The 22,064-nt window shown below is 47.6% G+C and overlaps 1 protein-coding gene and 1 long non-coding RNA gene across 4 annotated transcripts; one reads left to right on the top strand and one right to left on the bottom strand.

Moving 5' to 3' along the window:
- Nucleotides 1–17,618: 17,618 nt before the first annotated feature.
- On the bottom strand, nucleotides 17,619–18,950 carry JUN (Jun proto-oncogene, AP-1 transcription factor subunit). Its single transcript, XM_038537394.1, has one exon. It carries the CDS (start codon nucleotides 18,732–18,734, stop codon nucleotides 17,709–17,711), a length of 1,026 nt encoding a protein of 341 aa, XP_038393322.1. The 5' UTR covers nucleotides 18,735–18,950; the 3' UTR covers nucleotides 17,619–17,708.
- Nucleotides 18,951–20,032: 1,082 nt separating this feature from the next.
- LOC102155586 lies at nucleotides 20,033–21,774 on the top strand. Of its 3 annotated transcripts, none has more exons than XR_005359703.1 (3): nucleotides 20,033–20,121; nucleotides 20,767–20,909; nucleotides 21,279–21,774. It is a non-coding gene; the product is annotated as an uncharacterized LOC102155586 (long non-coding RNA). The 3 variants fall into 3 exon arrangements; XR_005359702.1 differs by lacking the exon at nucleotides 20,033–20,121 and having other exon boundaries at nucleotides 20,228–20,909; nucleotides 21,279–21,418; nucleotides 21,599–21,774; XR_005359701.1 differs by lacking the exon at nucleotides 20,033–20,121 and having other exon boundaries at nucleotides 20,222–20,909.
- Nucleotides 21,775–22,064: the final 290 nt, after the last annotated feature.

The raw sequence follows: 22,064 nt of genomic DNA, 5'->3' as shown, positions 1-22,064 counted from the left end.
AAATTATAGGAGGCACCTACTCTTAGAGTCCTACAAGTGCATGGTCAGCACTTGAATTACCCTGAGAGTGAGTGCCTTCTTAAATTTTGTACCTTCCATGCTTCTCTTGCCTCACCTAGTCTAGACTCCGGAATCGAGTTAGAATCAGTGCTCTGTCACTTACTGGTGGTGTAACTTCAGAGAAGCAATTGGGATTAGGCTTGATTATAACAGAAAAACCTCAAACAGGGGTGGCTTTAACAGGTGGGGTCTTTTTTTTTTTTTTCTAATACATAAAAATATAAGGCAACACAGAGCAGGGCTAACATAATGTCTCTTTTCCATAAAGTCATCAGAATCTAGGTTTCTTCTGCACACTATCCTGCCTTTCCTGTGTTTTCGTCCTCATGATCCAAAAGGGCAGCCTCCAAGTTTCAAGGTGAAGGCATCCATGCTCTAGGTGGCAGGATGGAGGAAGGTGCATGAACCATGTGAACACATTATTAATTTTAAAAATCCATAAAGTTATAATTACAAAAATCTATACCAGACTTCAAAAAATCCAAGTAATACAAAAATAAAATCCTGTATTTTTCAGATTTTAAATCACTCGTCAATTGTTATTTCCTTTAATACCACTCCAAATTCCCAACATGAGCATCCATTTTATTATATAAACTATATATAATTATTATTATAACTCAGCCATGGTCTTGCTCTCTGCAACTGAAAATGTTTCCCAGAGGACACATTCTTATGCATCTTCATGAAATGCTCCTAAAGCCATAGGCTTGGGAATAGGATAATTACCCAGAGTGGGGAGGTAGACATCTGTGTATTTGCCTACCCAGCATTCATTCTCCATTCTAGTAGTCACACCCGAATTTTGCTTTGGGGAACTACCAGACCCTATTACTTGTAGATTTGATAGAAACTATTAATTGTGGACTTTAGTTGAGAAGGAGCAGAAATGTAACTCAGGCCAGAACTACAGCCTCCCTTTCTCTCAGGAATATGTCCTTGAGTAGAGAAAGAAAAAGCACAGAAATATGATCGGGAACCATTCTTTCCAACAGAGGCATGGGTTTCAAACAAAGTCCTTGAGCTGCCCCAGACTCTGGACAGAAGTCTGACTCTTCAGCTATTCTTTTCAATTTTGTTGGTGATATCCCATATCCTTTCAGGAAACGTCTCTTACTTAAGTTAATTGGAGTCTGTTTCTGTTGCTTGCAACCCAAGAACCATAATTGATACAAGCAGTTATTCATTGTTCTACCTGAAGATTTGGAGTTGTATAGGCTGGTCACACTATTGTTAACTCTAGCTCTTTCTTCTGTAGCATCTCCTCATGAGGCCACTAATGCTTCCAGCCACAGACTTAGCCCTGCTCTGATTCTGAGCCAACATTGAAGTGGGCTCTGAGGGTGGGATGTAGATTTAAGTTACCCCTCTTATATCTGGGTTTTAGTGACTACTGGGACTGTTAAGACTGTGGCCTACCAGAGAGGATGTCCCAGCGGTGAGGCTGAGGAATTACCTAGAAGGCACCAATCCAAGGAAGGAAAAAGCCAACATGCTATATAGATTTTACAAACAAGGAGCATTGCCTGTATTATTTCCCACTCTATCCCTAGTACTAAAAGCTATGCCTGGCCATGAAATCCTGAAGAAAAGGGTGAAAAAGCAGTAGCATTAGGAAGGGCTGAGATTTGTGGTGGCAGAAACCAAGTGAAGGGGTGAGGTGATCTCAGAGAGGTGGAAAGAGGTCAATAAGCAAGAGAATACATACGTGGAATTGAGGGTACAGAAAGATTGGATTCTAAAGGTACCAATGAAGGCAGTCACTGTGATGCTTTCTGGTTTTCCACCATTTTTCCTTGTGTTCTTCTCTCTGCTAATTACATCTCTTAACCAGAGTCAGCCTCAGAAAACCCTCGTGCTACCACAGTCAGCTTCTTCCTTTCCACACTCTCAGCTCCCTGATGACTTGGCCGAGCCCACCAGAACAACGATGTGCCTCGGTGCCTCCTCTGGAGTGCTACTGCTAATCCCTAGCTCAGGGTCTGGGGCTCTTGTACCCTGCCTTGCTCTTCCAAATCTTCCTCACTGAGACCAAAGACTAGCTCCACTTTCTTGACAGATCCCTAAGGTGTTGCCACCAAGATCAGGCTTCCAAAATGATGACGTGGTTAATAAAAACAGTAATGACAATATCTAACATTTATTGGACACATATAATAGCTCCTGGGCAAAGCTATTTTTTTACCTTTGTAAAGTGCTCACCATAACCCCATGAATTGGGTGTGATTATTTTGGCATGGACTGTTAGTAGCCTTTCCAACGGTCACTCTCCCATTCACAAATGTCAAAGACTGCACATCATCCACTGTCTTGTAGCTAGGAGTGGCCAAGGGGATCTACATGAAAGTTGCTGAGTGAGTTTCTAAGAAAGCTCTTTAAAGCGGGTAGGGTGCCTTTTATTGCCTTGATCTTTTTTCCCTTTCATCTTGGCTGAAATGTGGCCATTGCACCTAGAGGGCACCTTGAAACCATGAAGTGACTTGAGGATGGAAGCCATATGCAAATAGTGGTGGAACAGAGAGGTAGAGAAGAAGCCTTTGCTGCTGAGGATTGTGGAGCTGCCCACCTCTTCAGGCTTCTTTTACAATAGAGGAAATAAACCTCTAACTTTTTAAAGCCACTGTTATTTGGCTGTTCTAGTTCATGCAGCAGGGTCTAATCCCGATTCAATTACTTTAACTAAATATTAAAATATAGTGGGGGCATATAATACATAATGCTCCCCAAATATCTCTATGCCCCTCCACATTTCTCAGTCTCCCCTGCAGTTAAACTCGGACTGTGTCTTATTTTGAACAATGGACTCTGAGCAGGAATTACATATGTCACTTCTGTACTAAGGCACTTAAGAGGCAGTGTGCCTTCTCCACCTCTCTCTTCCCTGTTGCAGTAATACTGGAAGCCACATGATGAGATGACAGTGACACAAGATAGAAGGAAATGGGATCCCTGAGTTCCTGAGTGTAGAAGAGCTCCCACTAACCTGCCTTTGGGTGAGACCTTGGGTGGGTGAGAAATTCACTTCTGTTTTGCTAAGTCACTGAGAGTTCAGAGTTTATACATTACCATAGCATAGGTTAACCTATTCTGACTAATATGCCTTATTTTCTAAACAAAGAGGTTAAGTCTTTCAGCAATTACGTCACTTGACCCAAAGGGGCTACTTAGTAACCAAGTCTATCTGACCACAATAGCCAAGTTTTGTGGTCTCCAATTCCCTGTTTAAAATTGGCTACATTGGCATCCCTGGTTCTGTTGCTCTCTTGTTATTTGCTTCCATTCAGATCATTCTTCTTTCCTTTAGCATCTCTCTTAGGCCTGTGTAGACTAGAATGCCACATGCCCAAATCTTAACCTGTGACACTAAGATCATAGACCAATGTCTACTCTTGCAGGTGTGTCTTGGAATTTATTTAGAATCTTGGCTGGGTAAGCTTGCTAATATTGAAAATGGCTGCTTAGCATCTGGCTCCTATTTGGTCTTCAGCTAAAACAAAAAATTCAAAATTGATTTTCATCACCAGGTTTGCAGTATTTTCTATTTTCTTTCCTGAGCACAGTGAAGAAAAAGAAAGTGAGATGTGGCCATAATTCTGTATCTGAATCATTTAGCTTGGTAGGTTGGTACAACTTGCTTACAAGCAAAGCTCCTGTATTCGACAGATGTTATGTTTGAGGGGCCCTGATAGACTCTGGGAATGTAAGGAGAACTTTACCATCACAGCCCTTACTTTAAAGGAGCGCCCAACCTGAGCACCTGTATAAGTAAATAAAATGTAAAATAATGTGACAATCCCAGAGAGAATCAGTGTGTATCAGACGCAGTGGTGACACAGATGAGAAAGTTGTCTTTTCTGATTGTACCCATTCCCAGAGAAAGGGCTTTTAGTGCCATAGCTGGAGGAGTTTTTCAGAGATTGCTGGATGTTGAATGTTGTGCTAAGCATTCTCTATAAATCAGATTTTGTCTCTCGCTTACAATTATTGCATCTCTTTCATGGATGAGTCAACTGTTGCTCAGAAGGGATGAGAATTGGTCAAGGTCACATATGTAGGATCTTAACCTAGCTCTAGCACTTTGTATTTCCCCCAGCTGGTCCCTCTGTGGAGGCAGGTGGGTTTATTCCGATAGCATTAGGCTCCATCGCCTTATCCAGCGAGTTTCCTGAGCCCAGCCCTCCACAGTTCTGTCGCAGCGTGGGCTTCTGGCAAGTTTGGTTCTCCTCTAGGCCTCCCTACCTGCTGAGCCTTCTACTTCATTCTGAAATACAAGCTGCCCTGTAAACAGTATCTGGTGCTCACTTCCTGGCCTCTGGCTGGTAGAGCAAGAACATTTCCAGAGCATGTTTCCCTATTCTGTAAAAAATGTGTTTATGCTTGGTCCTCTCTGAAGGAGGACGCCTCCCCTGCTCTTCTTGTCCCAGCTGAATTTGTTGACTGGGCTTTTTCAAATCTTTTACACCCTGAGAAGCAGGGAGCGCTGTGTCTGCCCTCTGGTGCCATCTACTGGCGCTGCTCAAGCCTCTGAATGAGCCCCAATTAATTGGAAGGATCTTGCCACATCATTAGCAGATTGTTGTTTGTTTGTTTGTTTTTTCCTTCACAGACTGGAGGGTGACCAATTAGTAAAGAAAGTAGATGGCAATTATATCTTACTTTAAGGAGACCAGAGCCTCCTTTCTCTCATTTTTTCCTATCCCACCAGTTGTGACATTCCTTCGTCTTCAATTCTTTCTTCCTTTTGAAAATATTTATTTTGTTCTTATATAGAGATTGGGGCATGGGGCACACAGCCACACACCTGAGCAAACAGAGGGGCTGACTGATTTGCTGGCGTAATGAAAAACATTAGTTTTGAGCTCATTACTGTGATTCCACAATGGGCACCAAATCCCACTTAAGACCCACAGAGGAAGTCTTCAAAGGGACACTGTTCCAGGGCTGTGCCTGGCGAGCAAGCTGCCTCTCTGAGTCTCTGCGAAGGAATAACCCACATTTGGAGACCCAGGCCTGTCAGATCAAAACCAGGCCTGGCCTCCAGACCTTGAAACAAGTCGCAACAGTGAACCTTACTCATCCATTTTCAAAATACGGCCTGTTCTCTACAAAATGGAGCAAAGCCTCTCAGATTGGGTCTGGCTGCTGTATTTGATATATTAAGGAGAATCTTGACTCTTTCCAGGTTTCTGCCAGTCTGTTTTAAATCCAAATGGCTTGGCAGAGAGTGGTTTTTGGTTATTTTTTCATTTGAAATGGAATTCAAAACAGCAGGGGCTTAAAGCCCAGATATGGAAGGGAGAGAAAATTAAAAGGTCCCTGGAGTTCCCATTCACCTTTCACGTTAAAAAAAGGAATTAGCGTTTCTTGTAAACCTACTGTCTGCTGAAGTACTGCTCGAGGAGGGTGATATTGCTGAGCTGTTGAATTTTCAAGATTCTTAAAGATTTTGATTCCTTCAGAGGTAGCCTGATGGAATGATCAAGGGCCGGACTTTAGAGCCAAACCCCGCTCCTCACTTGTACAGTCGGAGGATGCAACCATTTTCTGGGACCAGTCGAGCTTGCAGACTGAGGAGCAAGCCTGTGATAGCTAGCTGATAGAGCCGTTGCGAGGTTGAACAAGGTAGCACAGAAGGCATTGGCCCCAAGTCTGGGCCCCAAGAGCTTCACAAACAGCTAATGTCATGATCCATGTCTTGTAGCCAGGAATCAGAGCTTCTGCCCTAAGCATGAAATGTGTGACTTTTAGAACATGCGTAAGTTCTCTTTGCTCACTGTCATCTAGCCTCTCGGGTTGTTTGAGACTTGAGGGTCATTGAGGTGCTCTGTTTGGACATCCTGCATTAAAATTGCTCACCATCTGGATTCACCTGCCCCCATGGCCTCCTTCTCTTCCCATCTCCTCCCTTGATTCTCCTGGAGGGAACCTTACATTCTAACCACACTGGTCTTCTGGCTACTTCTAACACATGCTTTTGCCCAAGACAGGAATGCTGTCCCCACCCACTCCCATCTGCCTGACTGATTCCATCAGGTCTCAGTTTAAAGGTCATTTCCTTGGAGAGGCCTTCCCTAATGATCAGACTGAGTCAGGCTCCTCCCCACCCTTCCACTGAATGCTCTGGGAGCGGGCTGCAGTAGTACTGCTTGTACATCTTTGTAACACTTTGCAAAGTGCTGGGCTTGGTAAGTAATTTTGATCATGTGTTTAAGAATCCGTTAAATGTCTCTTTTCCTTACCTGACAGTCACTGGGCAGAAACTCCATCTATTTTTGTCCATGAATAGTTGATGCTTGACTGATGGGCCTTGGTCTCTCTCTCTCTGGAACACCATCACCCCATTTTTCATCTTTTTAAAGATACAATTCCAAGTTGGCTTCCCAGTGAGGCCATTGTTCAACTCCCTTAGGTGGGATATTGTTTCCAAAGTATATTGTATTTACCTCTCTCACAGCAACTAATATATTGAATGCCATCAGCTTTTTTTTTTTTTTTTTAAAGACTTATTTATTTGAGAGAGAGTGAGTGAGAATGTGAGCAAGAGTGACAGGGAGAGAGGCAGAGGGGGAGAGAGAGAGAGAGAGAGAGAGAGAGACAGAAAGCTGAATCCTGAATCAGATGCCCTGTTGAGCCAGGAGCCCAATGCAGGGCTTGATCCCAGGACCCTGAGATCATGACCTGAGCTGAAATCAAGAGCCAGCTGCTTAACTGACTGAGCCACCCAGGTGCCCCACCATCAGCTTTTGATAGTAGGATTGATATCTTACATAAGTTCTCACTTCCAGTGCTCAGTGTCTGGCACGGAGGAGGTGTTCAACATTTGGTGAATAAACATGGTAACACTACCTTCTGAGAGAGTCATGATCATTCAATCCCATGTTGGTATCCTAAGGTGGAAAGATTTTGACTATTTATGCCAAGAATTGGTCACCATATCACCTCCTGGAAATGTCTTAAACCATGCAGTAGACCCATCAACCTTTCTTGGTATGCTGTTCTTGAAACACTGGATTTTTCATTCATTTCTTATGCTAATAACCACTTCTAGAAATTTTCAGAGATCTTTCATGTAAAGATCTTTGATGTGAGTAGAAGAAAAGAATATTTCTTTGTGTATTGGATTCTCCTTTTTTATTTTTAATTTTTTTCTCCTTCCTTCTTTCCTTCCTTCCTTCCTTCCTTCCTTCCTTCCTTCCTTCCTTCCTTCCTTCCTTCCTTCCTTCCTTCATTTTTTTACATTTTTAAAATTTATTCTTTTATTGTTTATTTTTTTGGATTATTTTTTGGATTATTTTTTATTTTACAAACCCTTGTGTCGAGGGCTGACTTTCATTTTTAAAATTTAAATTCAACTTGTCAACCTACAGTGTGACACCCAGTGCTCATCCCATCAAGTGCCCTCCTCGGATTCTCCTTTTTAGAATTCAGTCATGATGACTGTCTACTTCTTTTTTTTCTGACCTTTACTACTTCAGCATTTGAATTGTGGAAATACTAGTTGTAGATACTGATACTGATAGAGTTCAGTGAGCAGGAAAGTAGAGAAAAATACAGACCAGAATAGATTGGTGGGGTCCTGACATTTCATAGTCTTGCCTGGAGTATCTTTGACTTTATTTCAGCTGGCCTGCATGAGTTAATTTTTTACGATAAACATTACAAAAGCGACTAATATTAATAAGTAACTCTTTTTTACAGAGTATTTTCACGTTATATTGTTTAATACAGTCCTCCCAAACATTTTCCATCCAGTGCAATATGTTTTGATGATTTTTACCTTGAGCTTCAAACTTGTTATAAGAGATTGAAGAATGTATCATGAATTTTGACCCAGCTTTTGAAGGGGACTAGTTGCCCCTCTATCCTGACTTATAAAATGTGATAATAGTAACAACAATAATCACAAAATAGATGGAGCAGCATCTACTCTTTTATAGGTCCTGACATTGCTTTGAGGATCTTTTCTTCCCCCTCTCTCTCTTCTCTGACCATGTGGTTTGATGGGACTCCCAAACCCTAGTATTGAAAGCTGACCTACACCTAAGCCAATCAGTATGTCACATGCCATCCCTCAGTCATGGTGACTGGTTCAGGTGGTTCAGGAATGGATATGAGACCCAATCAGATCAATGAAACACCGTCCTGGGAGAAGGGAAGTAACTGCTGTTGCCATCTTACTTATTCCCATGGACAGAGAGCGGGATCTGCTGGACACTTTCATATGGAGCCTGAGCAAGAAGCTAATACTTCCCATAGCAAGCTGAGTGATGGAGGGAAATCAATTTCCATTAATTAATTTATTAATTAATATCACTTGAGCCCTGCATATAGCCAGGTCTAGAATGACTTCTACTGATGGCTTTTCAATGATATATTTCAATAAAATTGCCTCTTTTTTTTTTTTTTTACATAAACTGAATTTTCTATCGCTTGCAACCATAGAGTTCTAAGCTGATACCTTTCTGATTTGCCAGCACTAAGCTATGTCAGCTTATTCAATCCTTACAACAACCCTGTGGGGGTAGGTATTACCATCTCTATTTCCTAGCTAATGAAATTGAGGCTTAGGGAAATTAACTATCTTCCTACTCACAGCTAGGAGATGTTCTAGTTGGGATTATGGTTCATGAAGGTCTTAGTTACTCACTGTACTTGGTCCCGGACGTGGCTGGAGAATGGTAGCGTGTTACTTCTCAGGGATCCACATGCTGTGGAACACCATCCAATTTTCTGTCTCCCCTGCCCAGCCTTCCTAACCTATTCCTTCTTTTTGCTATCCTCCCCCTCTCCTTCGTTCCATTCCCAACACTTGAGTTCAAGTCTCCAGAGAGATAAACATTAGCCTCTTGACCCAGCAAGCTCTGGGAGTCCGGCCTTAGTCATTCTGCTGCCCAAGACAGGGGGCTGGCTTAGATGAACTCTGCGTAGCCCTTCTAGCTGCTTTGTTATGGAAGTCACAGCCCTTCTCTGGGTGCCAGACACTGCTTCTTCCTTTTCTGGCTCAGAGCCATTCTCAGAGGCTTCTTTGACAGCACCCAGGGCAACCCAGGCTGATAGGCACCCTGCCTAGATAAGGCATGTCACTGCCTGGGCATTCGTGTGCAGCTGGCTCTGTTTGAAATCCTGCTTCTCTCTGACTTCACTTCCTGAATGTGCTGACAGGCCTCTGAGCCAAGTCAAACAGGTTCCCAATGCCGTGCCTGCAGAGCATTCCCCTGTGAGTGCAGCTGGGGAAACAAAACTTTTCTCCAGCCCGTAGACAGGACCTGCCAGCCCTTATATGATCAAGAAGCAGACTCTGTGAGACCTTGTTGAATCTTAGTGGGAAACGTTTGCATTTCAGCGAGGATGGTTTGTATGTGCATGCATGCACACTGGCTTGGGGCCATGGGGTGGGAGATTCCTGATTATTTCATTTTAAATTACGATGAAATAGTCCATCATGAAAAATGACTAATTCTTGCTTGTCTGCTCCATACAAGGGCTTTATATATATGATCCTCCTGACAATCTTCTGAGGTATCCATAGCTGTCCTCATTTTTTACAAAGGAAGAGATTGAGGCTTTAGCAATATTAAGGTACTCTCTCCACACTCCCCCACGTACAACTGCAGAGCCTGGATTGATCCTCTGGACCATTTGGTTCCAAAATCCTTGTGCCTCCTCTAGCTCATGACACCTTGAGCTTCATGTCACCAGGAGGATACAGAGGAAGAGTGGAAAGGGAGAGGCTCTGGTGTCTTCCTAGATCTATGAAGTGCAGAATGACAGCAGGAAAGTTGGGAGGCTCAACTAGATATAAATTCATGTGGCAGTTCTACTTGGGAATAAGGACATGTGTATGCAGTGCAAGCTCTTTGCAGTCAGAAAGACCTGGACTCAACTTGGGCTTCCACCAATCACTTATTCCACGAACCCAAACAAGATGCAAACCTCCATTTTCTCGTATGCAAAATACAGCCCTATCTTTACCTTATGAGACCCAGGACAGTGCCTGCTACATGGTGGAAACTTGGTAAATGGTATCTATTATGAACATTATACAGGTGATATTTGTGAAGATACTGTTGTTTTCTCCTGGAGTTGAAAAAGGCTAGGTAAGGCTACAGAAACAAGCAGCTCTCAAATCTCTGTGTCCCAAAACAACAAAGGTTTTGTTCTTGCTCATGTTATTTTTTTTTATTTTTTATTTTTTTCATGTTAAATGTCTATTGTAGATATGCTGGGCATGGGGAGGGACTCAGATCTACATCATCATTATTTAAAGACCCAGGTTAATGGACACTCCTTCTCTGTGGTTCCATGGTTGCCAAAGCTGGGAAAAGGAAGCATGTTGAATCTCTCACTTGCTCTTAGGCTTCTTTCCACCTGGATGTGACAGATGTCACCCTTGCTCACATTTCATTGGCTGACACAAGTCATATGGCTTCTTACCCATGTAAGAAGCCTTCTTACTCCTTCCTTCAAGGAGGTAGGAGATGGGAAAGTATTACCCTACCTTGTACCCAAGAGAAGAACTGGAAATATTTGGTGTAGAACATTAGGGAACATCCACCAACCCCAAAGCCATCCTCTCTCTCACTTCTTTCTTGCCATCAGAGCCTTGATTTTTTATTTATTTTAAAAACAATTTTCTGTGTTCACTTTCCCATGTGCTTAGAAAAAGGTGATCCAAAAGAGTGAATCATGATTGTAGGCCAATTATGGAAGTCTCATTCCCTGTCTGCGTATATGTATGTGACCAACTCCTGGCCTCCGGGACCTGAGGGGATGTCTACTGGGGTGGAGGTGGGGAGCATCTAGAAAAGCATCTTGCTAATAAAAAAGGGAAATATTAAAGTAAATATCTTTGCATTACTAGTGATTATTGCGTTTACCTATGATGCCAGGAACTGCCAAAGTTATCTTGAGGCCACACGAGAAACTTCCTGGACACACCAAGAATGGTGACGTGGAAAGATTTAAAGCTCCTAAGCCCATGATAATGTCAATGAACGAGGTCACTGAGCTTTGGACTTGGTTCATGTCTGGACTTCTTCTTTAAATTGTGTCTTTTGTTAGTGGCCACTGTAAACATTCTGTTAGTGTGGTCGATTATATAACAGCCCAGGTTCCTGCCCACCTTTTTCTTGGACTTGTGATAAGGCCAGGGAAAAATCCTCCCTCTGAGCATGAACCTAGATGAATCAACATTCTGGAAGAGAGTAGCCATTAGCGGAATCTGTTGGACTGACAGTCTGAAGGAGAACTGAGAAATACACAAATTCTGTGCAGGTAGCTGTAGGTAGCAGTAGGCAGTAACTTAGTGATCTGGTAATCCAATTTTCTGAAGCAACAATGAGTCCACCATCAGGCACTATTTTTCAGTGGATGTACATGGAGGAAGTCTGTATGGCAAGAGAGGGTCAGGGGTTCTCAGCACTAAGTATTCTGGGCCCTCTAGAGAGGAGGAGTTTGTAGCAGGGCAAGGAGAGTTCACTACTTGCTGCTATGGCATAGATGACATATCCCAGGAGACTATCTGATTACCTTTGCTCAGATGGTGTACACATCAAAGAACCTTCTGATGACTAATTCAGTTCCTTAGGGTGCTTGATGTGGAAGTGGGGATGTGCTCCGGGTAAGGAACCCAGGATGACCAGGGCATGTGATTCCTGGAACAAAATAGGAGAAGAATATGGTTCTTGAAGCTTAATTGTGGCCCCACAAGCCAGTGGATGAAGAGCATGAACAAAAGCTCTTAAGACTCCCTGGGTGCATCAGTTGCTGTCTCTGTGAGATACAGCTACCAACAATGACACAGCCTGGGTAGTGGTGAAAATGGAAGCGGACAGGAGAGACAAGAGCGTGACCTGGTGAGGACCTATCGCATTGCTCATCACACTTCCTTTGCTCACTGCACTCCAGGACAGCAGCCTGTCTCTAAACCCTTAGGGTGCCCCAAAGTCTTTCCCAAGCTTTCCTTCATGCTGCTCTTCCAACTGCTGCCCCTTCTCCTGCTTTTCACTCAATGAATTCCAGTCATGGAGAAAGCCTCAATTCAGGCATTCTGGCAGAAAGGCCTTTTTTTCTCCTGGTCCTGTTTTGTTTGTTTGTTTGTTTTTAAGATTTTATTTATTTACTCATGAGAGACACACAGAGAGAGGCAGAGACATAGGCAGAAGGCAGAAGGAGAAGCAGGCTCCCTTCGGAGAACCTGACATGGGACTCAATTCCAGGACTCTGGGATCACACCCTGAGCCAAAGGCAGATGCTCAACCACTGAGCCACCCAGGCATCCCAACTCTCCTGGTCCAGTTTAGATGGTTTTTCTCTTTCACAGTGCCCAGTTCTTAACTGTGCTCGTCAAGGTGTAGACTCATCCATTTATTGGTGTGTTCTCTCTTTACAGTATCTCTTACCAGAATAAAAACTCCTTGAGGGGAGGCATCCTGTGGATTTCACTCTCCTCATTGCATTTCTAAGTGCATGGCACAAAATAGGAATACAATGTCGCTCGATGAATAAAATGAGTGTTGCATGAATGTGAGGTGTTATTATTCAATTCTCCCAACAAAAGTAAAAACATTGGTCTCTTCACTGGCATCAAAAGGTTTGCATAGTTTGGTTCAGTTGGTCCTACTGAGCTTGGTCAATTCTGAGGGACAACATAAAATCAGGTTTGGGTCCTGCAGTGTGAGCTCACAATCCCTTTTCTTTTATATCTGTTTATTTGAGCATCTTGACACCAGGCAGGTAGACTGTGGACTATTTTATAAGATGATTTCCCTTCAGATGTCAAGTCAACACGTGAGATCTGAAGTTCAGGACAAGTAGCTGAGGTGAAGCACAAACTTCCCAATATCCCTCCTTAGGCCTAGCTTGCCAGGGAGTTGTGTAGGAAGAAATGTGGCATAATGGGGCTCAGCCTAAGCCATCTTCTCCCCATTTCTCCCCCAACTCCAGGATAGCTTTAAAGACCATGGGCATTCTAAATTAACTAAATCCTGTCTTTGACATTGCTTTCCTCACCTTGTGTCTTCCCCACTAGTCCATCATCCAAACTGTTAACCTGTATGAATCTTTCTCAAGTTGAGAGAGGCTGTTTTCTTCCTCTGCCGTCTTCTACATTTCCTATCACCTGCAGAATAACACCCAAACTCTTAGCATGGAACAGATACTACTTCACAACCTGACACCTAAACTTTCTTGCTTCATCTCCCTTCATTTTTCTTTCCATATCTTCATTCCCAGCCTCTCCAAACAGCTTACAGCTCTCTGAAAGCACTATGTTTTCCTTGCACACAAGTTCCTCTTCCAACTTTCCCTTCCTGGTGAGTGCCACTGGCTCAGCTCAGATGTCACCTCTCCTGTAAAGTCTCTCCTGATAATGGCTCCTCCTCCCCAAATCTGGCACCTCTCTGTGGTTCATCTCTATTCTCCCCCCCACCAGACTGTGAGTTCCTGGAGACTAGGGATTGTGTCTTGCTCATCATTGAATCCCTGCGCTTAGCATAGGGTCTCAATGAGACCCGGACCCAGGGGAATGCCTTTCTCTGGGATGTCAGAAGTGCAAAATCAAATAAACGGGATCAGGTTCAAGAGTTAGGAAGGAATAATGTCACTTTCTGGGACTGTCCCATATTCTAACCTTTTCCCATCTTCCATGACATTTCACTTGACCCATATAGAAGACCTGTGGAGGCAAGGATAGGGCAAAGTAAAAGGCATTGTTTTTTTTTTCCCCCTTTGTTCCACCAAGACACATTTCCTCAAGCAATAAAAGGACATGGGGAATAGATACTTTAGCATGATCCTTATCTGTACCCGAGATATACTGAGCACTAACTTCTAGACCCCTGAGATACATTAACTTTACAAACAGAAAGCTCTCTCTGCCATTACCAACAAAGTGGTTGTTTTTAATAAATCCACATCTGGAACTATTTTTTATGCTTGCCTAATGGTCACACATTATCCCCTTGCCCATCTCCACCTCCAAGCTTAATGTTTCAGGCAGATCCATTTTATATAAAGAGATGCACACTTGCATTAGCAGAGTGGGGGGAAGGGACACCATTTGGCTGGAAAGATGTGTTAACAGCTTAGTTATTTTAAGAACATCCATTGAAGATAGCACTTCAGAACACTCATCAAAACTTGGCTGGGCTTGAATTTTCTTGGGGGTCTTCAACTCATCTTGACTTGTACACCTGGAAATGGATGGGATATATTTCACTAGAAGAAATTAAGACCTGGAATTATTTTGGAGGATGGTTTAAGTTCAGTTCCTTGTTCAGTCATTGCACATTTATTTTAAAAACACCTCCTAGTACCAGGCACTGTACTAGGAGTCTGGGGTCCTCAGATGAGTAGGAGAGGGCTCTAGCCAAGAGACACAGAAGTTGACAATGATAATACTTTGGTAAGTGCTATTTTAGAAGTTTTGATGGAATGTTATGAATGTTCAACGGGAATATTCATTCCACCTGAAAATAGAGTTAGCGAGGACGGGTTCATAGAGAAGGTGCTATGTATGCCAAGCCTTGAAGGATGGCTGAACTGGAAAGGAAAGGTATTCCAGGTAGGCGGATGAGCTCAAGCAGAAGCATGGAAGGGTGAAAAGGTACGACATTTAGATTCGCACAAAGGTAAATTTCTCATAGTGAGTGTGTAGCTATTAAGCTTAGGAATTTATTAACCATTTTTGAGTCATGGAACTCTGTGAAAACCAAATAAAAGCTAATGATTTCTTTCCTCAGGGGAGCAAGGATGTGCCCATGTGTGCATGCACGTACACAGACATAGAGTTTTGTAGGCTTTTTCATTGAGTTCATGAACCCCCTGCCCCAGTGGACACAGAGGGTTAAGAATCTTTGTTTGAAATATACATACATAAGACAAATTAGAATTAACGGCTTTATGTGTCACTGGCTTCATCTTCTCCAACTACTAGTGCTACCCAAAGAATAACTCATTCAATGGCAAAATAAAATTAACTTTTGTGTTTCTACAAAATTAGCTGATTTTCTGTGTCCAAAGATCATCGGTTAATTTCTTTCACCACAGCGATTTTTCTAACCCCTTTGTTAGAATGGTTAGAATTTCAGGGATACATATTTAGAATGTTAGTTGAAACAAACAAGTGTGGGGGTAGGCCTGAGTTTCAGGCTTTTTTTTTTTTTTTTTTAACACTTGGAGTCTAAATAAAGCTGGGGAGTGGTGTGGCTTTTCTGTGCTGCTCTGTTGTCTGGGCTTAGTCTACCTTTGCAGGTAATTAATTCCCCAGCCTGCTTATTTTTTCTAGTTGGCTCTTGTTTAGCTTCCATAGAGCCCCACCCCAAAGTGCTTTATTGTCCCTCTGCTGACTATTCCTACATATGGTCAAAATCAACTCACCTTCCGGGTTGCTGACATCGGCAAATTCACTGTTTGGCAAACTCTGCTCTGCTCCCAGTAACCCTTTGGTAGTGTTATTACAACGGAATGGATCTGATAGCTAACAAGTCTGTCCGATCTCTTCCACTCCTAGGTACACTCCTAAGAAGAAACTCTTTGTGTCTTTGGATTTACAGCCACAGGCAGGGTATTAGCACTCTCAGACCTGTTGGGTACCAGAGCACTGCTAATGAGCAAACAGCCCTGCCTCAATTAGTGGTTTGTGAAATATTCCTGGATATCAAATTGCTTTTGCTGCTTGATAATCATACTTGCTCCTGGGATGAAAAGCGACGAGGCAAAAATTGTTCCCTTGTTGCATACTACCTTGTTGATCTCCCGAGTTATATCTGTAGACAGAATTTAAGGTTGCCATTTCCCCAGAGCTAAGGTTTGATTTACAGATGTAATCATTGTGTTGGTGTGTTCATGGTTTCTCTTATGAATCTTTTCCATGTTACATAGATTACTATCTTTCAAGGCTCTTTCTGTAATAATAACTTAAACAAGGTTGATTATTTTAGAAACAAATAAAGAAATAAACTATAGAAGAATCCCAAATGGTAAATTGCTATAGTGGTAATTTGTCTAAGTATGGGTGATTATTTCAGAGAGAGAGAAGATGGGAATGAAGGGGGGGGGGGGGGAAGAGAGAGAGAGAGAGAGAGAGAGAGAATATTAATGAAACGGGGAGAATCTTTCATCCAGATTGCAAATTCTGTGTTGACTCTTCCTAAATTCTTTGCTTCTTAATTACCCAGTAACTTCAGATGGCAGTAATGTTAACCCCAGCAACTGAAAAGAAAAGCTTCAGTGTAGAGCTTGGGAAGAAAAAAGTAGTAAAGGGAAAGGAATTCAAGATCTGTTATTGGTATTTGAATACGTTTATTGTGACAAGAATGCTGTTATAAATATTCATAAGCAAAGACCATCTTTTTTATCTAGGGATTGTTAAAAGATTCCAAATTGGAAGGATACATCTTTTGTAAAAATCTGCCACCCTTCCTGATTTGAGGATGATACAACTACTCTTAAAATTTCTGCTAATGTCGTAAATGGTCACAGCACATGCCACTTGGTATAATCCGGACTTTAAATGGTTTGACTTCCCCGTGGACTGTCTTCCCCGTCCACCATAACCTCCCTTCCCTCAGCCTTCTGAAGGGCCACACTACCTTTTGTAAGTGACTCTATATGGATGGTTGGGGGGGGAGGGAAGAGTAGAAGCTGAGGAGAGCATCAGCTACAGTTAATTCTCCAGTCCAGTAGAGAATAGTTTTCACTGCTATACATCAGTAAGCAGCACTGAGAGTGGTCTTAGTTGACACTCTTCACTCTTTCAACTCCACCTAGATAGGTTAATCCGCAGATGATGCAGAAAAGAGGTTGTGGGAGGGGTACTTTTCCAATATTTTATTGTATTTTCTTAAATATCCTTTCTGGAATTTTCAGGAACAAAACATAAAAAAATTATATACTTTATTACAAATGGTAAACTCAGAGTGCTCCAAATCTCTTATTTACAAACAACACTGGGCGGGACACCCAAACAAACAAACATGAAATAACTTACAAAGGCATGAAGCTGTTTATTGACAGTAATCAGCTTTCATCAAATTAAAAAATATATATATGTACATACACAGTTAAGGAAGGCAGGCCAGAAAAGAGTTCATCTGCAGGCTCAGCCTCGCTCTCACAAACCTCCCTCCCGCCTCCCCTCCCCCAACACCCCCCCTCCTCCCCTTTGTGTTCTTAAGGAGTACTACAGAAGCAATCTACAGTCGCTATTGCAGTTTGGAACCCTTCCCCCTCCCTCCCCCCCCCCCACCCCTTTAATACTGAATGAGATCGAATGTTAGGTCCATGCAGTTCTTGGTCAATGTTAAAGAAAAGTCTAACGTTCTGTTCGCGCGGGGACAGCCCGTCCGCAAAGCGGGGCAGCCCGCGGGCAGCCGCTCCCTGGCCCCGTGCCAGGGGAGGGCGCGCCAAGTCCTTCCCACTCGTGCACACTGGGGGCGCCGTCAGGACGCCGCCCAGTCCAACTTGGATACCCTTGGCTTTAGTCCTTGGACACTTCTTGTCTCTCTCGCTCTCTCTTGCAACTTGTCAAGTTCTCAAGTTCTCTCGCTCTCGCTCTCTGTGTGTGTGTGTGGTTTTTTTTTTTCTCCTCTCTCTCTCTCTCTCTCTCCTCTCTCTCGGTTGCCCCTCAAGCCCCCGACAGTCTGTCCTCAAAACGTTTGCAACTGCTGCGTTAGCATGAGCTGGCACCCACTGTTAACGTGATTCATGACTTTCTGTTTAAGCTGTGCCACCTGTTCCCTGAGCATGTTGGCCGTGGACGCCAGCTCCGAGTTCTGCGCTTTCAAGGTTTTCACTTTTTCCTCCAGCCGGGCGATCCTCTCCAGCTTCCTTTTCCGGCACTTGGAGGCAGCTATGCGGTTCCTCATGCGCTTCCTCTCGGCCTTGATCCTCTCTTGCGACTCCATGTCGATGGGGGACAGGGGCGGCGTCTCCCCGGGCATCTCGGGCACCGTCTGCGGCTCCTCCTTCAGGGCCTGCAGGCGCGGGTGCTGCACGGGGAGCTGCTGGGGCAGGTGGTGCGGCGCTTGCGGGGGCTGCTGCGGCTGCTGCGGCTGCTGCTGCTGCTGGGGCTGCGCGGGAAAGGCCAGGCCGGCCGCGCCGTAGGAGGGCGCCCCGCCGCCGCTGCTCAGCGCGCCCGGGTTGAAGTTGCTGAGGTTGGCGTAGACCGGCGGCTCGCTGTGCAGGCCCGCGCTGAAGCCGCCGCCGCCGCCGCCGCCGCCCGCCGCGGAGGCCACCGCCGGGGCCACCATGCCCGCGCCGCTGACCGGCTGCGCCGCCGACGTGACGCTGGGCAGCGTGTTCTGGCTGTGCAGCTCGGCCAGGGCGCGCACGAAGCCCTCGGCGAAGCCCTCCTGCTCGTCCGTCACGTTCTTGGGGCACAGGAACTGCGTGGGGGTCGGCGTGGTGGTGATGTGCCCGTTGCTGGACTGGATGATCAGGCGCTCCAGCTCGGGCGAGGCCAGCTTGAGCAGCCCCACGTCGGGCGAGGTGAGCAGGTCCGAGTTCTTGGCCCGGAGGTGCGGCTTCAGGCTGCCCACCGGGTCGGCCAGGTTCAGGGTCATGCTCTGCTTCAGGATCTTGGGGTTACTGTAGCCGTAGGCGCCGCTCTCGGACTGCAGGAACGAGGCGTTGAGGGCATCGTCGTAGAAGGTCGTTTCCATCTTTGCAGTCATAGAACAGTCCGTCACTTCGCGCGGGGTTACTTTGGGCTGCGCGCAGAAGTTTCGGGGCCGCAACAGCGCGCTGGCGAGCGGGGGACCCCCGCGCCTCCCGGGTGGGGGGGGCGGCCCTGGGCTAGAGGAAAGTTTCTGGAGGGGCGCGCGCTCCCGCCGGCGGTCCTCCCCCCGCGCCCCGCTCACCGGCTCCGGCCGCCGCCGCGCTCCTCCTGGGTCAGCTGGCGCGCGCGCTGCCCGCCTCGGGGAAAAGTCGCGGTCACCCACGGGGCGCGCTCGGGGCGCTCTCGGGGCGCGGCGGCTCCCGGGGGCCCGCGGGCCCGCCCCCGCGGCGACAGGGGGAGGGGGCGCCGGGCAGCCGCGGCTCGCGCTCGCCCAAGTTCAGCCACCGGGGCGAGGGGCGCCGAGCGCACGTCCCTCCGCGGTCTCCTCGCTCCGCCGCCGCCTCTCTCGTCCCGGCCGCCGCCGCCGCCGCCGCCGCCGCCGCCGCAGCCGCCGCAGCCTCAGGCGCGGCAGAGCTTTGCAAAAGTTCGCTCCGGGACCCGGGCCACTCGTCCCCTGTGCTCCCGGCCAGGAAAGTTCTGAGCCGCCGCAGCCACTCTCTGCACTTGCGCGGACGGACCTGTCGCCGCTCTCCGCGCTGTCACGGCTCCCGGGCGGCGGGGCTCTCCTCCCGGGGGCGGCTGGAGAAGGGGGTTCTCCGGGCGCTCCCCGAAACACCAGCCCGGGAGCCACAGGCGCTAGCTCCGGCCAGTCGGCGAGGAAAATGCAAAACGGAAAGCGGATTTTGCAGCCCGGACTCTCCGGCCGTCTCGCCTGCCCGCGGCCGCCCGCCTCCCCGAGTCCGCGCTCCTCCACTCCCACCTCGCCGCCTCGGCCACACTCAGTGCAACTCTGAGCCCTTATCCAGCCGGAGCTCAACACTTATCTGCTACCAGTCAACCCCTAAAAATAGCCCATGATGTCACCCCAAGGCCTTCCCATTGGCTCGCGTCGCTCTCCAGGGGGCGGGCCCGCCCGTCGCCATGGAGACCCCACCCTAGAAGATTCTTCTCCGGCCCCGCGGAGGCTCACGGGATGAGGTAATGCTCCGCTGCCCTCCTACAGTTGGGCCCTTCTTTCTCCTCCTCCCCCTCCCCCTCCCCCTCCCCCTCCCCCCTCCCCCTCCCGCGCGGCTCGCGCCCGGCTCTGCCCCCGTCTCCTCCGCCGCGCGTCTTTCCCGGCCCGCCCGGTGCATTGTGGGCTGACGTCTTGGGATTTGACTGTCGGGTGACGGCGGCTGCCGCGAGCCGGGCGGACGCGGGCGGACGCGGGCGGACGCGGGCTCCCGCGGCCCGGGCGGGCTCCAGTTCAGGGCGCTGGCGGGAAGGCGCGGGGACCCGGCCAGGTGCCCGGGGCCGAGGGCGCGCGGGGTGCGGGGAGGGGTGCACCACTCGGGGCGCTCGAGGTCCTCCGCGGGCGCCGCGCCGCCTGCCGCGGCTGCAGGCCGAGCTCCGGGCCGGCGTCCCCCGCCCCCCCCCCGCACTTCCGGGGGGCGGGAGCACCGCCCTTAAGGTGGCTCCCTTAAGTCCCCTGTGCGGGCCGGGGAAAGCGGGCGTCCGTTTGGGGCCGGTCTCGCGAGCGCGCCCCCTCCCGCCCCCCGTTGAGGACGCCGCGAAGTTTGTGTCCCGGTCAAGTTCACCAGCGGCCGCCCGCGCTGCTGTCCCGCGGCGCCGGCCGCCCAGGGGCCTGCACTGCTCCAGACTGGGTGCCCAGCTCGGTCCGCGCTGCAGCCCCCCACCCCCCGCACCCGCAGCGCACCCTGCAGGCCGAGGGAAAAGGGGTGCGAGGGTTCACAGTTCTGCCCGCGGGGGAAATTTCTCTCCTAGGGGGTGGAATTAGGGGGCAGCTCAGCTTCCAGTTGTGAATGAGCGTGTAGGGAATCCGAAACTTGGGGAACCCCGGCGATCGTCTGCTGCACGCCCGCGCACAGCGTGCAACCACACGCGCGCGCACACACCCCCACACCCTCCGAGTCCTGATTTGTTTACAGGAAAACCAGTCCCGAGAGTGTCAGATACTCAGGAATAAGTCACGCAGCGAGTCCCGGGTGGGACCTGGATTTCACACCGGCTGCCCTCCCGGCCGGGTGGTGGGCCCATATCCCGGGTGGCCTCTAGGAAGCGCTAGACTCATGTAAGTGGCGCCCTTTTCTGCGGTGGTTCTTTTATCCTCCACCCCCCCACCCCCCCCACCCCACTACCCCGCACGCCTTGGGGACAGAAGTGTGTGGCGGAAAGAATCCCGAAGCCGGGAATCGTGGCTCCTGCCGTGGCCCAGCGCTGCCACGGCGTGAAGTGAACACGTGGCTGAGCTCTGAGCTCCTGCAGGTCTGCAAGCGCCGCGGCGGAGACCCAACCCCCTGGGCTCGGTTAGGGTAGCGGCATCGCCTCCAGCACCAGGAGGTGGTCCTAACAGCCCGACCCTTCCTGGGGGTGTGGGGGGTGTGTGTGGGGGTGTCCCAGAGCCTCGTTGGAACGCCAGGATTTGAGTGTGACTCGGCAGGACCAGGTGCACTTACTCCAGTGAGGTGCAGGGAGAGGAGGAAGATGAAGGAAAAGCTCAGGAGTCAGCGCCTCCGCGGGCCCTGCATCCCTCGAGGACTGGAGTTTGGAGTTGGACCTGCAGCCACGTGGGTTCTTAAGGTTCTAATTCTGGCTTTTCAGCTTCTGAACTTGGGGACTCCAGCTTTGGGTTTACAGCCCAGAGCTTTAAGGTATTTGTGGCTTTGGGAGTTCAGACTCAGTGGCCCAACAGCCGCTAGTGTTGGAAATCTTGACAACTTTTCTTCACCCCACGCACTCACCTCTCTTTCCCTTCCGCAGCAAAGGAAAACTGAGTGGCTCCCCCCTGCCCCGCCCCCCCCCATCCCACTGGCAATACGGTGATGACAAGATCCAGTTACTTTCCTCAAGGAGAGAACATTCTCTATTCTGTTGCCCTGAATCCTTTTCTTTTGTAATCAGGGAGCTGACGTTCTTAATAAATTTTTTAATGTTAATGGTAATAAAAATAAATGTCGTGTATTAAACACCTACCACGAATCAGGCATTCACCTGAGCAATTTAAATATGCTCTTTCTTCCTATGACCATCTCGAGCTGCATGTGTTCTTATTTGGATTTAAACGTGTGAGGAACTGGCCCCAGGGAGCTTAAGAATCTTGCTCAGGTCACACAGACCGCTGAAAATTGACCTCAGGTGTTTGTTACATTCCCTTGTTTCTGCTCTGCTCTGGCAGACTTTCTTGTAAAGTATTAGTTGTCTGTAGGGGAATGGCACTTGGATGGTG

Source organism: Canis lupus, chromosome 5 (assembly GCF_011100685.1).
Source record: "Canis lupus familiaris isolate Mischka breed German Shepherd chromosome 5, alternate assembly UU_Cfam_GSD_1.0, whole genome shotgun sequence".
In the NCBI taxonomy this organism is placed as follows: domain Eukaryota; kingdom Metazoa; phylum Chordata; class Mammalia; order Carnivora; family Canidae; genus Canis; species Canis lupus.
Note: the sequence above shows the minus strand (reverse complement) of the source record. Positions and strands in the feature narration are given on the sequence as shown.

Excerpts from the sequence above, each read along its gene's own strand:
- JUN (XM_038537394.1), bottom strand. The coding sequence starts at position 18,734 with ATGACTGCAAAGATGGAAACGACCTTCTACGACGATGCCCTCAACGCC.